General features: G+C 33.6%; 1 protein-coding gene across 2 annotated transcripts in view; it reads left to right on the top strand.

Annotated features, from left to right (window-relative positions):
- Ctrip (circadian trip) overlaps positions 1–17,290 on the top strand; it is a 38,147-nt gene that overhangs the window by 6,213 nt on the left and 14,644 nt on the right. For both annotated transcript variants that reach the window (XM_064046767.1, XM_064046769.1), the window contains exons 5-10: positions 10,860–11,048; positions 11,235–11,447; positions 11,500–11,690; positions 12,341–12,529; positions 15,389–15,861; positions 15,918–16,674. In XM_064046767.1, the coding sequence (XP_063902837.1) occupies positions 10,860–11,048; positions 11,235–11,447; positions 11,500–11,690; positions 12,341–12,529; positions 15,389–15,861; positions 15,918–16,674 (2,012 nt within the window). The remainder of the gene's footprint in view (positions 1–10,859; positions 11,049–11,234; positions 11,448–11,499; positions 11,691–12,340; positions 12,530–15,388; positions 15,862–15,917; positions 16,675–17,290) is intronic.

Below are 17,290 nucleotides of genomic sequence, written 5' to 3'. Positions count from 1 at the left end.
TATTACTGTACACGACTCTTAGTTAAATACTTACGTACTTACAGAATAAAGTAAATTCGTGCCTGTGAACATTACGCTATGTTTCCAACTAGTTATGAAATGATACTTAAGAATTAGAACTTAAGAAATTATACGTAACAATCCTATACTAAAAAGAAGCTTGTGTCGAAGAAGCTGCTTTTGCTGTATCTCATTTTCAACAAAATAAATCGCATGGTGAAAACCGCGTTTCGAAATTTCCATAAATAATTTATGTATTGGATTTTAAAAATACGTGTTGGAAAATTTCAGAACTTAGAAAAAAAATGATGGTAAACTGTTAAAAAAAAACTGTTACTGTGTTATATAGTATAACTTGTGGACAATTTATATTTAAAATTTCATTGCAATAAGTTTGTTAACAACGGAAATATTAGATTCTGAAACTTTACTGAACACCCCGCTAGTGCACAAGGAGGGACTCACTTAGGTTAAAACCTATCGTTTCTATTGTCCCTTTTAAAATTGGATAAATTTGAATCGAGAGAAAAGCATAGCAAATATTAGTTTGGTTTGTGTAACTTAATATTTAAAATAAATTGCCTCGTCTTGTTAAAATAGTATTTATACTCAATGACTAAGCTGATAGTACATATCAGTTTATGGTAGGTACTTAAACAAATTCAGTTTTTCTTGAGATAATTTGATACAGAGCTATGCGTTGTGTCTACATTTTTTTTGTGCCTTGATAATAATGTAACAGCGACAGAATTTCATTATAGACGTAAATAAGAATTTCTTACCAATATTTACCCATTTCGTTAGAAGAAAATCTTCGAAATTAATAAAGAACATTTATTATGTGGGTGTCAGCAATTATCCCTAAATAAGTAGCTTGTCAACTAGGTAGATTTTGAAGCAAACATAGGCACAAGAGAATTTTATATAAGTAAATGGAAATACCGAAAAAAATCGCTTTCCAAAAAAACATTGCATAAAAGTAATATATTAAATATATTCACAACCTTTTTAAACGTTAGTAGGTATTTTTTTTTTACCACCGTGACTGACGAAACTTTATCAACTACATTCTCTGGCAAAAGAAAACCAACCGAAATTTTTGATGATTTTGTAAACAACAAAAAAAACTGCAATGACCTATTTGCCAATATAATGAAAAAATTCATTCTTACTGTAGACAAACTTGCTGATGCGCAGAAACAGTTACAATTTCAGGGAGAAAGAACAACACTTTTCAAAATTATTAAGTCTGTGTTTGGGTTACAAACACAGGGAAGTAAACAATTGCAAATTCTCATGTAAATAAAAATATGTCATTATAGTTAAAATTACTTTTTTAAGAAAATTTCTTCAACTTGTAGTGAAGATGTAACATTTGTGTACCTCGACAAAACATGAGTTTACTTACCAAAGGGTCTTCCCTTCGTCGTTGGGTGAACAATTCATATTTGAAAAGTAATCCCAGCAAAGGTACAAGTGAAGGTTCAAAGAGATACAATCTTGTCATTTGAGCTTTTTAGAAAGATGTAACTTTTTATGAAATTCGCAAATAACAGAGATTACTACAAAACGATTGGCGGATACTTTTTAAAATTTTGGTGGTTAATCAGCTTATTCCTCCTTTGAACAAGTTGCAACGAAGATGTGTTATGGTAATGGATATTACATCATACCATTCGATGTAGTTGGACAAACCACTCACATTTTTTAGTAGAAAAAGTCAAGTGGTTGAGTAACACAGAATTGATCAAAATTTTTCGAAAAAACAACCGCGGGATTTTTTTAATTCAACTTTTTAGAAATGATCATTGTCACTGTGACCCCATTGAAATGGCGTAGAGATTTTGTAAATTTATTTTTATAATTTATAACAAACACATAACTTTTGAGCCTTCATACAAAAATTTAAAAAATAGACGTGAAAAATTTTAGTAAACATTGTACAGAACTTATTTCAGGTGATCGCAAAAAACACATGAGAAATTTGTTATTTGAGAATATTCATTATTTCATTGGAGGAATTTAATTCAGAATGTGAATGATGATACTGGCAGCTCAGGTTTATACAACGAATTAAATTATTAGTAAGTGAAAATAGCTACAATTCTTGATAATTAAATGCATCTTGCCAGATAGGATAATCATTTTTTCAAAATTAAAGTCCCTGAGATAAGATTTACTTTTAGATAGTAGATTTACCATTCGGAAATAGTATATTAAAGAACGAGTTTCATAAGGCAAATATTGAGGCACGAATCCAAGTTTATAGAACGAGCGGCGAAGCCGCGAGTTATATAAAGGATGAGTGCCTCAATGGCCTTATGAACGAGGTATTTATACTATTTTTTCTACCGCACACGTTTTTTCCCAAAATTTAATTGAAATTTGCATTTTTTTTTATCTGGGGACTTTTGTCGTGGTTGGTGATGGGTTGGTCTGACACTAACCACGAAATATTTGAGGTTCGAATTTTCACAACAACAATTGTAATTCGAATCAATTCGAGTTTTTGTAATTTAAAATTGGTTAAAATGTCTTGCGAAGAAGTTACGCGTCCGGAAACGTGGGAAATTTTAAGTTTACATTTGCCACTGACATTCACCTGACGTTTCTCGTCATTGCTACCAATCTTACAGATCTAAATTACACCAGATCTATTAAAGAACGCCTTTCCGCTATTAACGAACTGCTGTGACGTCATTTGCGTGCGTTAATAGCTCTATTAGAAAACCAAAAAACGTGGGCGGTAGAAAAAAATCTTTAAGTTTGCAGAATAATCATGCAAAAAAAATACACTGAAAACTTATGGAACAATTTACAAATTCCTGCAACTTTTACTCACCAAAAATTTTTGAAATTTGGCAATTGCCAAATTTCGCTTTATTTGAAATTTAAAATGTCTTCCGTTGCAAAAGAATTTCTTGCAACTGAAATACACCTATGTTTTTTGCCATTTCTATTGAAACTCCACATGTTGAACGTAAATTTGGTAACATTCATTTTCAGACGATTTTCTAACTAAAGGCCGTTCTCAATCAACCGAAAGCTGTTACTAATTGTTAAATTTTAGGCAAAATCAACAGGTGCTGTTTCAAAAGAAGTGACAAAGATAATAGTATAAATCTTGCAGCAGTAGGTCCTCCAATAATGATTAGTTATTGTTAATTCGTTTAATAACGATAGTGTTTATTGTTTAGACATATTTACATGTTTAAGCCGGCAACAGTGGTTAGGTTTCTGTCAGTTCATAACTTTAAATAGGTGACGATCCAATCGACATAAAGAATGCCAGCTTTTCTCAAGGACCTCTAGCTTACTAATGTTGCTTTTCAACCCAGTTACTAGATTTCCATGGCTTGCTGCGATCTAAAAAGGTCGTGAATGCGTTATAAAGCGATTTTCGAAATTCAAATAACAACATAATAGAAGTTAGTCATATACAGGATGTGATAGAGTATGTACATGCCTCAGATAATTTTTGCTTTCTAACATGGACTGGTTTCGATTTTTTTGCATTTTGAGTCAAGCTACAAGCATTAACACCAAATTACAACTTCTAATACATATAAAATACTAGAGTGGTTTCAAGATCTCGTGGCGGACGAGATGCGCGAGGTGGAGTCTAGTACAGGCGGTCGGTAGTGCTCTGGTTAAACGATCGGTTGCAACACCGTCCTAAATACGTTGACCGTCTTCGCTAAACCCAAACTTCTAGGTATAGTGCTGTAAATGCTGGTTCGTTTTTATGACTGCATCCTATTGTGAAGGAGTTGAGTGTTCCACAATAGGCCTGTGCCGCAAGTAATCCAGCGGTCATAAACCATCAAGGGACCAACTGTCTGCACTACATAGGGCCGTATGCGTCCGTAAACCTTTAAGATGATTTATGCCACGGCTATTTACATATTCAATAGGGTTCATAATACTTGCGGTAACTGAGATTGCAGTGCCATAAAAACGAAGTCAGAGTTGGACCACTATAATAGTACGCACGACTAAGAGATGTATGTACCTGCTCGAAACGACTAATGAAAAGTGGATACTTTTTCGGAACAGACAATAGCCTCTACCCCTCTACGCCCGCCGCTGAGTTTGGTCGGATCCGATGCGCAGTGATGCTCAAACTCGTCCGCCACGAGGTCTTGAAACTACTCTAGCTAAGCACTGCTTCAAAACATATGTTTTCTAATCGCTAGGTTCACTGTTAGTCCGTCGACCACATACTTTTATTGCTGTGTCTACCTGTTTGAACATTTTGCGAAAGTTTGTCTTTTGTCTTTCTCCTCTTTGCAAGTCCTAACATATACCGCAACGACCTCAACTAAGCTTCAGGTAAAGTTCGACTATCGCTATTTGGAGGTGATTTCACTGGGGATTAAAGCTTAATTAGCACTTGGGATGATTTATTACTTAGACTGGTTATTTTCAAGAGGACTATTTCTATTATTATTCGAATTATTACATGGTCATTGCCCGGATTACTATTTCAATGAAAAGAAACGGTACCCTGCAGACCGTCGTCTTGATAGACACATTTATAACAGGGTCTAAGCAATAAATCATCCCAAGTGCTAATTAGTCTTTAATCCCCAGTGAAGTCACCTCCAAATAGCGATAGTTGAACTTTATATATAGTTTTTGCCAACTACCACCGGACAGGAAAGATCATAAAAATTAAGAAATTAAGAAAGGCGGTAGGTAACAAGACCCTACCATTAATTTTATTCTGAGAGACTGGACTAATATTTTCAAATCTCCACTTATACTTATTTTTAACATGTGTCTCAACTCTGGTGTGTACCCCTCACTATGGAAACAGTCCTCTATTTGTCCAATATATAAAAAAGGAGATAAAAAACAAATTCAAAATTATCGTCCTATCGCTCTTTTGTTAAATTTTTCCAAGGTGTTCGAGATCTTGCTACACAAGAGTATTATGCGTCATGTTCAGTCCTACATCTCACCACTGCAACATGGTTTTGTTAAGGGTCGTTCCACTGAGACCAACTTATGTTTGGTTACACAGTTTTTATCGGACACAATCGACACCGGCCACCAGGTGGATACGGTGTACACCGATTTTTCAAGAGCATTCGATAGGATTGATCATTTCAAGTTATTTAACAAATTAAATTCTTGTGGTTTATGCGATCGTCTATTAGACTTGATGAAGTCGTATCTTTTTGGTAGAACGCAGTTTGTGATCTGTAAAGGATTTAAATCAGTGAAAATATATACAACATCAGGCGTTCCTCAGGGATCGATTCTTGGACCTCTTTTGTTTATCCTTTTTATTAATGGCATAACATCTTCATTAGAAAGTCGTTGTTTACTATATGCGGACGACTTAAAAATATTTAGAGTAATAAGATGCATGGACGATTGTCTCAAATTGCAAAATGACCTACACAGGTTATTAGTTTGGTGTTTCGAAAACAGTATTTTATTGAATACTGATAAGTGTGGCGTGATGACATTTTCTTTGAAGTATATACTCCTCTTATTTGATTACATGATTGACGATGTAGTATTACAACGATTTGACGTCAAGAATTTAGGAGTGATATTTGACAAGAAATTGTCATTCAACAATCATGTAGAAACAATGATCATGTCAGCTTCGAAATCTCTCGGCTTTGTCTTACGCAATGGTCGTAATTTTCGCAGCAGTGAAACATTATCAACATTGTATTTCGCGTTTGTGAGAACTAAATTAGAGTATGCGTGTAATATATGGGCCCCAGGATATACGTATAATATATGTTAACCTGATAGAAAGAGTTCAGAGAAAATATTTAAAATTTTTACATTATAAAAAATTTGGTTTCTACCGTCCAAGAGGCTTTCCTGAAGAAGAACTCTTACATACCTTTTCCATCAATAGTTTACGTGAAAGACGTTTATATTTTTCGTTCATATTCTTATACAAAATTGTCTCTGGAAATATCGATTGCCAAGATTTATTGAAATGTATAAATTTGTTAGTTCCAAAGGTAAATGACACATTTTACATTTTTATAGCTCACACTAATGTGGGTAAATTTTCTCTAGTTTATACCATTTGCGAAAATTATAACAGAAATCAGAATATATTCGACATCTTTAATACCACTTCAAGAAAAATTAAAAATATATGCTTGTTACAGGCTGAATGATGATGTTATAGATACCTTCAAAATAAGAGAGTAAAACTACCTGGAAAACTGACTTCACTTTTAGGGTTTTCCAACCCTAAAGGTACGTGTCCACTGGAGAGCAACTCTCACGAGAATTCTGATTTTAATTTTATACCATCCTTAACCTTAAGTTGTCATTTCAAATTTCAGAGATCTATTATTGCAATGAATTCAGTTATTACGAAAAAAATACACGTAAAACAGACTTATCGGAGATCACTCTCGCACTTCGAAATGCGTTCGTATTGTGGGAGTCGCTCAGGAAGTCGGAGAAACCAGGTAAAAACGAAACGCTTACCCAGTTGAGGGCAGGCCCGACCATAGCTTTACGGGCTAATTTTGCAATTATTTCTCGCAAGCGCCTTCTCAAGTGGACACGTACCTTAAGCGGTACCAGGTATAATGGATTAAGCTTATGGCCCTAGTATGATATCCTAAAAGTCAACTCAGTTTTTCAGGTAGTTTTACTCTCTTATTTTGAAAGCAGCTATAAATTTAAGTTAGTTTTAATGTTAAATACATTCATCTTCCAATAAATGGTTGTACTGTGGGGTGAATATTAATAATAATCATTAATAATAAATAAAATCTCCCTTGTTCTGAGTATCGTTTCTCGGATTTTCTAGGTAAACCGCCCCACGACCGGCTAAAAGAGGTTTTCGGTACTTTATAATCCGATTAGGGTTGTCTTTGTTGCTTAATTTTTATAATCTCCACTGTCCAGTGGTAGTTTGAAAAACTATACTCTTTTCTGCTGCGAATACTGTGGGGCTATAATTTATCGATCGTCATTACGAAAATATTTTTGGTTAGGACCGTATAAAGGAAACTCCGCCAAATAATGAACGTTCATACTTCCAATAAACTGTGCAGAATTATAATGGTCATGATTTACGACGTTGTTTACTCTAACCTAAAATGTATTCATGCACCTCCAGTTCGTAGAATCTTTGGTCCTTTCAGGGAAACAATTGTAAAGGAGGTCGGGGCTGTAAATTATCATTACCATAATCCTAAGCGATTTATTGGTGGCTTCTAGTGAATAGAAAGCAAAGTCAATGTTCACTATTTGGCGGACTCTACTTTACGAAAATTGCTTTTGCTGTAATGTCCAGTTACTTAAAAAATTATAAAATAAAATCGGCACAGTCTTTTTACTCCAATTAATTACAATTCCACGGTAAGTTTGACAACACGAGAACAAAAAAAAAACGAAAACTGCCAGTCTTCAGCGTTTCTGATAGAAGTTTATAGTAATATACAGGGTTCTTCATCAAAAAAGACCCACTTGAGTTTTTACAGCAACCCAAACTACCGATTACAGTTGTCGCTTGATTTCAATAAATAATTGTTTATTAATTTAAATCAAACTGTACCTTTAAACAAATTTCAAAGATATTTCTATTTTTTCCTTAAATAAAAATAGTGACTATTATTGTTCGTTCTCCGAATTTCTAGCTATTTGTTCAGGTTTGTGCACCTGATAATATTTAAACAATGTTTTAATAGTGAAAAATAGAAGTGACGTGTTTATTAAACGGTTGACAAATCGTGCAAGCGGCCCGTACATTGTTATTTTTGTAGGACTGATTCTGTCAATTTTTTACTTTCCGTATAGCCAATAAAGGAATCAGTTTAACGTATATCCATGTTCCTGTGTTGACAGATTTTACATTTTCCATTTGCATCTTTCCATTTATCTGTTGCACATTTGTTATTTAGACCTTTCCAAGACTATCAGGTAGAAAGTTTTGGTTCTTCAAACGTATCATAAGATTATAAAATACTTACCAAGAATTATGTAATCATTCCCTCACCTCACACAAACATTGATGTCTCAAATGTTTATGCTATGCACGTGATATATTATAATGTATGTAGTTTTTGCGAAAATAAGTTTCCAAATTTTGTTCACAATTTATTTTATTAACAAACTCTACTATATTATCGCTGATCAGGATAAATGGATATATAGATGTGTACACGCAAAAAAAGACAACAATATAAGAGGAAGCATACATACTTATACATTTTTTTATATATATGTAGATCAAAATTTTGTATATACGAATATAGCTGTCAGAATACCTGCAGTAAAAGCTAAGATTCATGTGAAACTATTATTTTATCAAAATCTTAACAGGTTAGAATTCTTATCAGTAGATACTATAAATACTATTAAAAATTAGAGTAGATAAAACTAATGTTGATCATTCAATTAACCGCAAAGTAATGCTTGTTATTCATTCCATTTTGATAGCTAGTAGTTATTGTTCTATCATTGACATAAAAGAATCACTTGTGATGAAATGCACCGCTTTATTTCATTAAACCTTGTAATAATAAACCAGAATCTTGTAAGTACACAACAAACTGTCTGAAGGGAGTTGCTTAGATTGATATAGTGTTTTGTTTTTAACATAAGTTTACATTGTTATAGTTTAGCTTTATAGCGTCAACACTCTACCTGTAAAAAAGTTGCTGTGTGATGTATGTATTCAAATCAAATATATGATACTCGTTCACGTAGAATAATATTGGAGTAATTATTACAGATTGTCACGTTTTTGATCACATATATTTGTTACTTCCGAAATGATAAGTCAAAATATTTGAAGAATCCGAAAATACAATTTTAATTATTTCAAAATTTTAAATGTGCTTTAAGATTATGAGGACAATACTCTAACCAAAATTTGTCTATTGATGTTCTCTAAAAAGTTGACACGTCATTGCGAACAATTAAACAAGTTTTCATTGCAAGTACACAATGACATCCGATCGTATTGCTTCAGTAATATGTTTTGTTTTCGTGAGTTGCACTAATCCATTCTTATTTTATCTCGGCTCTTCTAGTTTTCTCGAAATTTTGAGAACTGAGTAATCTAATGATTAATAGTGCATTACAAAATCTCAAAATCAATTAAATATATGTATTTGCCGCCACAAAAAAAAAAACTCATATATATCATTCTAAAAAAGTACGAAGTAGTAAGTAGTAATTAAAATATTATAAATTTTATAATTAATTCATCACAAAGAAATAGAGAGGGAACTAAAAAATGTAATCACTTTGTGTCATTACTGTTTCCATTTGTGTCGACTGTACCCAGATTTTACCTGCGTTAACGACTTTTCAGAAACAGATTTCGAAAAGTATTCAAAAGGGGCAAGTTCTAATAATTTTTGAACGCCTACAGCGTTAATAACGTCTAAAGCTATAGAATGAGTTGATGGAGGGAGAAATTCTGTATTAGTTGGTACATCTTCAGGCTTTAAAGACCTGCCTTAGTCGAGTTACCGGGTCTTAGTGTGTGTTTGTGTCAGGACAAAGTTGGGTTAGTTTTTAAATATTCATGTAACTTTTTAACGTAAAATATGAAGTAATCTTGATATGATTCTTATTTAATTATTTGCAGAACTCTATATTTCCTTGATTTAAAATAGGCGTGGTGATAGATATATTTTATGGTGTCAATTTGGAGGGTTGAAAAATATACTGACAAAAACCTATTCTAAACATTTTATTGCATCAAATTCATGTGTAACAAGATTATAGTTGCTACTAGATAATTTCAACAATAAGAATTTAATGTTATATCTCTAATCATAATTACGCTCCCTCCCGCGCCTGGTTTTATTAAATCATTTTAAATCACATGCTATATGTGGTTATCATGTTGTTTAGTTCTCAGTAAAAAGTAAGTTCTTTACGTAAAACTCGCCTTGACTTTACAATTTCAGTGTTTTGTTGGATAACATGGTTTACTAAAAACTATTCAAATACCGTCATCAGTTTTTTGGTAGAGACAAATACATACATTACTTTTCATGTATATACAATGACGTTACTATCTTTTTTAAGTTGTAGACAGAATTTACACCACTTTCTCAAAAGTGTTCACTAACCCTTCAATTTTCAAAATAATCGCTTTTGTAGTTGTAATTGGTAGCTTGAATTAGTGAAAATGAAGATGTTTACTTCTGATTTTCAAACGTTTTTTTGGATCAGTTACATATTTCAAAAGTATTTGCCGCAAAATAACTGAGAGCCGCCAATTGTTTAAGTTTCAATTTTTTATGAAATGCTACGATTTCAGTAGTCGTATCTTTGGAAATGTTAATTACATTGGTTCGTACGGTATGTTTATTCTAATTCTTTTTTTCGAAGAAATATGTAACATTTGTTGTAACTGTTTAATCAAAGGTTACAAAATGAACTACTCAATTTTATTACTTTTATTATATTTAAATATTCACAGTCATAAAAACTCTGAACACATGGTGGTCTATAACGTTCTGCAGTGTCGATATATCGAATAAAAAGACATTGGATGATATTTGGAATAACATTGATAAATTTTGATAACGAAATAATAACGTGTTAATCAATCAATCTGCAAGAGTATATTAGCTTTCCATGTAAAAGGAATTTTCAGATTAATTCATTTGTGATTTTCAGTGATTTCTATCAAAATGTAGCATCAAAAATATTGTCAATAAATTACAGAATAGTATAATTAAAAAGTGTTTGGGCACTGTACAAAACCTGCTTTTAAAAGAAGTTGTAACGTTGCTAATGGAGTTTTGAAACAGTTAAATAAAAACAGTTACCTGACACCTTACGTACAAAAAACGAACCATGCAACTTATTTATTGTCTCATTTTTATTTTTACTTTTAGCGCACAGCTCAACAACGGGTTCCTGTGCAAGCTCGAGCGGCGCAAGTGGCAGCGGCAGCAGCTCGAGACGAGCAGCGAGGCAGCATAAGGTAGGGGCGGCTGCTCCGGCTCTCCTTACGGCCCCTGCCACTCACGCTGCCGCAGCCATGGCCGCCGATCAACCAGATTTGCCTAACAATGGCCTATCAGGTAAGTTTATCACGTATCTACTAACAAGGTCACAATCAATAATACATAACATCATTCTTTTATTAAAATTCAAATTCTAATTATGATTATTAATAAATATTATATGTATTTACATTTAATATTTGCAAAAGTGTTAGTACTCCAATATTTATCCACGGTAATTTCAATATTCGCGATTGTCTTTAGTTTCTGAGGAACCACCTTCTCCTCAAGAAGCCACCCAGGCAATGCCATCAAGTGGAGGGCCATCTGGACCTGGAGCAGATTCAGAAAGTGACGACAGTGAAGTAGGACGCTTACAAGCCCTGTTAGAAGCAAGAGGTCTTCCTCCTCATTTATTTGGAGCTTTAGGTCCGCGCATGCAGCATCTATTACATAGAAGTATGGGATCTAATAGTTGTATGTAAAGCAAAATGTTAAGTTTTTTTTTTTGTAAATTTTGCGATTTCAGCTGTTGCCAGAGCACAAGCGCTGATACCAGGTTTACAAGCTACAGGGGACGAAGGGCAACAACTTCAAGCCGTCATTGAGATGTGTCAAGTGCTGGTTATGGGTAATGAAGAAATACTTACAGGCTTCCCAGTTAAACCAGTTGTTCAAGCGCTCATTACGCTATTAGGAATGGAACACAATTTCGATATTGTAAGATTTATTTAATCGTTTATTTTTATAGGCTTTCAATTTTTAGTGGTATACATAATTATACTACGTCAGTTGCAAGCCTTATATAAATATGTAGTGTACAATTCAGGTGCAGTTAGTTTTGGAGTTTTAACTGACCGTGTATGCTATTGTATACAGTTTACACTTTTCTATAAATTCAAACTTTTTGTTTGCTTCAAGAGCAAACATATGTTTTTTGTATTGTTTTTGGTTAATTCGATTAGAATATCAACATAAAAGAATTTGATTGGCTAAGGTTTGTAAAAAAAAAAAATTCAAATAATGAATGGGATGCGAAAAATATTAGCTCGAATAGCCATATGTGATGTACAAACCGGAAATCTCTAGTTGAATTTCACAACACTTTGTACTAAGAAGCCATTATTCAATAGTATAATATGAATCACTTGCAGTTTACTTCGTTACATTCCAACAGAAGTATGCAAGCATCATTGGGGTCCATTTTCATGGTAACGCTTTTCCATGTTGTTGGTGGAATAATTCCCAATCCTCATCACTTACTGAACCACTTTTACGAAAAAAAAATCCAATTGTTTCTTTTATTTCGAAGCTTTTTCTGTATTGACTGTTACTAACGTTTTTGTTGACTTATCGAAAATTTCTTCCAGATGAATCATGCCTGTCGTGCTCTTACGTATATGATGGAAGCGCTTCCAAGATCGTCTGCAATTGTTGTAGATGCTGTTCCTGTTTTTCTTGAAAAACTACAAGTTATCCAGTGTATGGATGTTGCGGAACAATCGTTAACAGCTTTGGACATGTTATCCCGGCGTCATTCTAAGGCGATTTTACAAGCGGTATGTGAATACTTTTTTTCCTGAATCTATTTTGTGTAGTAACAACAGAATTCTTTATAACTGACATGAGTAAAATGCCACTATGATTGCAAACATATCAAAAACCATCTCGTGATGCTATGTAATTACAAAAAAATGTTACTTATCTGTTGATATATTTATTGCATGTGCTCTTCAGTATTAGATTACATTACAACTTTTTGATTTGATTGATCAACTGAACTTGATTCTAATTCCTAGCAAATACTAACGATCATATAAATTTTATATAAAACAATAGACTTCGATTCAAATTTTAGTTAAAAAAAATGCCTTTAACACATCAACTATCACGTAATACTGGAAAAATTGAAATATGAAGGAATTGAAAAATTTAGTTATCAAGAAATCGAAACTCGAAAATACTAAAGGTAGAAACTCAACACGGATTTCGTAAACCACAAATCGAAGAGTACGTTATTTTATCAAATTTAAATCGAAACATCGAAAAATAGAAATTTTTAAATCTATAATTTAAAAATTGAAAAACCAAGAAATCGAAAAATCGGAGTATCGAAAAATTGACAAACTGAAACATCGAGAGTCGAAAAGTCGAAAAATTAAAAAATTAAGAAATCGAAATAGACCATAATTAAAAAATTTAAAATACAAACATCGAAAAATTGGAAAATTGAACAATCAAAAAACTAAGAAATCTAAAATTTAAAAATAGAAATATCGAAAAATTGGAAAATCAAAGAATCGAAAAGTTGAAATATCAGAAAATGAAAAATCGACACATTGAAAATTTTAATCATAGAGAATTTGAAAAATCCCAACACTGAAATACCGGAAAATTGAGAAATGGAAAGTAGAAAAGCCGAAAAATTGTTATACCGGGTGTCTGGAAAATGGCGGATTAACTCTCCGCTACGCTCTTAACAATCAACTGGTGAGTCTGGGAAAAATAGTAAAAAAATCCTTCTCACATTTTGGTGGAGTTATAATGATTTTAAAATTGGTTCTTTTGCTAGGTTTAACAACTAAACAACTCGATTCATTATCACAATAACTAGTAATAAAACTTTTAGTTAATATTTTTCTCGCCCATGACTATGTTTAATTACCATTTCAGTTCGAACACACAAAGATATGGCTGTGTTGTTTTTGTAATAATTTGATAAAATTCCATTTGACAACAATGTTTGCCTGATATAAAGCGAAGGTGGATTTCAGTCACCATCGTTACTAAGAAACCAAAAAGTAAGCCGGAGGTATTCACGCATTAGGTGTGTGCTGTGTTGCCAATTTTACGTTTATAAAATTACGTTTTATTCGCAATCTATAGTCTTTGCCATTTCTACTGAAACACCACGTGTTAATCGTGAATTTGGCAACTTTCATATTCAGACAATTTTGTAACTAAAAGCCGTTGTCAATCAATCGAAAGCTGTTATTAATTGCTAAATTTTAAGCAAAATCAACAGGTGGTGTTTCAATAGAAATGGCAAAGATATTACATCATAAAGAATTTTTTTATTATTTTTTTGGGGACTCCCGAAACTCCCCTATATAACGTACTGAAGAGTTAATCCACCATTTTCCAGACAGGCGGTATACATCTCTACAATTTAGATTTTTTTTTTTTTCAAAAATTTTCTAAAAATTCAACACGAATTCATAAACCACAAGTTCAGGACAATGTTACTTTTTAACATTTAAATAACATATTTATTCGGCAAAATTGTAAGGTGACATTATCAATTCCTGGGAGGGCGGCACGAACAGATAAATTTTGATTAACGATTTACCATGCTTCCGATAACCTTAAAACGTTTGCAAGATTTCAAAGCTTTCGATTTTGCAGTTTCCAAGTTAAATTGTAAAATATTATAGTTTTAATTTTTTTTATCAAAAATCTGGATGCCCAACAGGGATTCATAAACGACAAATAGAGGAGTACGTTATATTATAAAATTTAAATAACATTTATATTGTAAAATTTGAAGGTGACGTCATTCCATTGTTGCTGGGGATGAGCAGAGAAATTTTGGTTATCCTTTTATGTACCATGTACGTGATATTCGTGACATACATACAAAATTTGAGTCAGTCCGGTAGTTTCTGAAATTATCTGACTAATAAAAATCCGGACAGGCGGCAGACAGACAGACAACGGAAGACCTATTTTTTCGTACTCTAGAGGTCATGAGTGGTCAAGAAAACATAAAAGTAGCGAGTCGATTACAATATTCCTTTAGCTTACATACGCTCGGGAAGTAAAAATGACGTCATCGATTTTCACAAATTTTTAAAAATATAAAATAACTCCATTATTGTAAATTTAAAATTACACTCAATCTCATTGTGTTCGAGTTTTCTAAGCTTGAACCTAAATTTTTCATTTTCAAATAACTTTATAGTATTAAAAGAAGTATTTTGTGAAAATTATTGAATCAAATAACACTTTGTATGAAAAAAAAGTCCTAACACCATTCGATTTGTGTTATGCAATTTTTGCAGTTATCAACTTGCAATGATTTGAGAGATCAAATTAATTTTTAAGACGTAAGTTGTTATTTCGTAAATTTTGGCTTAAAAGCACGTTGAAACGTTGGAAATACTAATTTAACCAAATTCTGAAAACTTTTACTCATGGTTTACTGGACTTTAAATAGTTATTACTACTATTGTTAGTTACAAAAATTTCCTCTTTGATTACCGCTATACAACAAATATCACTATGGGTCAACAAAAAAGAACAATTACGCAGTTGTATTCAATTTTGTTGAATAGAAATGCTTTCACGTAATAAATTACAATTCTACAAACGCCAAAATGGTTAAAACTAATTTTTTTATTTTAAACCGTATTTTTCAGCGCGGCGTTTCGGCTTGCCTGATGTTTTTGGATTTTTTCTCGATAAACGCCCAACGCAACGCTTTATCCATCACGGCCAATTGCTGTCTGAACCTCACAAGTGAAGAGTTTCAGTATGTCCAAGAATCATTACCACTACTGGCCAGTCGCCTTACACAACAAGACAAGAAATGCGTCGAAAGTGTTTGCTTAGCTTTTTCAAGATTAGTGGACAGTTTCCAGTTAGAGCCTGCCCGACTTCAAGAAATTGCTAGTACTGAACTTCTCACCAACTTACAACAGCTCCTAGTTGTTACACCACCAGTCATTAGCACCGGAACTTTCATCACTGTCCTAAGGATGTTGTCTGTGATGTGCGCAAATTGCCCTGATTTAGCTTTGACTCTCCTTAAACAGAACATAGCCGAAACATTGCTTTATCTGTTGACTGGTTCAGCAGAAGTGAATCAGGACGAAGTTGAACTCATTCCAAGGTAAATTTACAGTTAACTGATGATAGTAGAATAAAACAACTCATATTGTTCTTTAGGCAACCGCAAGAGCAGTTCGAAATAACCGCCTTAATCGGAGAGCTAATGCCCAAGCTGCCGACAGATGGTATATTCGCCGTAGACGCTTTGCTCGAACGTCCTTCAAACGTAGCTAAAGATCAGCCCGTATGGCAATGGCGGGATGACAGAGGCTTGTGGCACGCTTACGACGCGGTCGGCAGTCGAATAATCGAGGCAGCTCATCTTAACGGTGACGACGAAGTGAGTTTGAACACCCTAGGACGGATCTACACAATCGACTTCCATTCCATGCAACAAATTAACGAAGACACAGGGACGTCTAGACCGGTGCAAAGACGTTTTACGCCTACGAGTGTGCAATCGGGTTCCGCCGAACCCTCGCATTCGGGTAGTCGTCCGAATTCGGCCAGTCGTGATGCGCGCGTCGCTTGTCTCCGAGAGGAACGCGGGCTGGCGGCCGCGTTTATACGGTCGTTGTTTTCGGTGTTATATGAAGTGTATTCATCTAGTGCCGGACCAGCTGTTAGATGTAAGTGTTTGAAAGCCTTATTGAGAATGGTGTATTATGCCAGTCCTGAACTACTCAAAGACGTGTTAAAAAATCAAGTTGTTAGTAGTCATATCGCCGGTATGATGGCTTCTAGTGATTTAAGAATCGTTGTTGGTGCCTTGCAAATGGCTGAAATTCTTATGAATAAGTTACCTGAAGAATTCGGTGTGCATTTCAGGAGAGAAGGGGTCATTCATCAGATCAATCGACTTGCTGATCCTGAGGTAGGTTCGATGCCGTTTTTCTATCATGATTGTTAGTAATTAAAATTGGTCAAAGTTTATTTCGACAGAACTTCCCTCGCGCCTGAAGTACAGTTTAACAAATCCCGCGTCTTTGAAAAATTATAAAATGTGATTTAGCGATTTTTGTTTCGTGTTAAAGTAAAAACCAGCGGCATAAATAATACCTTGTAGCCCCCACAACGTGAGGGCGAAAATTGATTCAAGTTATTGCTAATAAAATTTTATAAGGTAGAATGAAATTTCCAAAACTATACATGATATTCCTAATATGCATACAGAATTTGACAACAATCTGTCTAATAAAAATCGACACAGACAGACGGAGGGACAGATAAACGTAAGCGGGAGACCATTTTTTATATTCTAGGAGTCATGAAACGTCGAGAAAACATGAAACTGGCAAGTCGCCGAATGGACTCGATTAATATACTTCCTTAGCTTACGCTTTGGAATTAAAAAGAAGTCTGTTCTTGCAAAACAAATGCGCTAAAGAGTACTGTATTATTACTGAATATTATTAAATAAAAATATGTATATAACACTACTTATTAATAAACAATGGAAATCACGATAGATGGTGGGGATAAATCACACA

This window comes from Zophobas morio, unplaced genomic scaffold (genome assembly GCF_036711695.1).
Source record: "Zophobas morio isolate AGI-343-1 ecotype UQ-CSIRO unplaced genomic scaffold, CSIRO_AGI_Zmor_V1 ptg000005l, whole genome shotgun sequence".
Lineage (NCBI taxonomy): Eukaryota > Metazoa > Arthropoda > Insecta > Coleoptera > Tenebrionidae > Zophobas > Zophobas morio.
The sequence above is the reverse complement of the archived record's forward strand: the minus strand, read 5'-3'. Positions and strand labels throughout refer to the sequence as shown.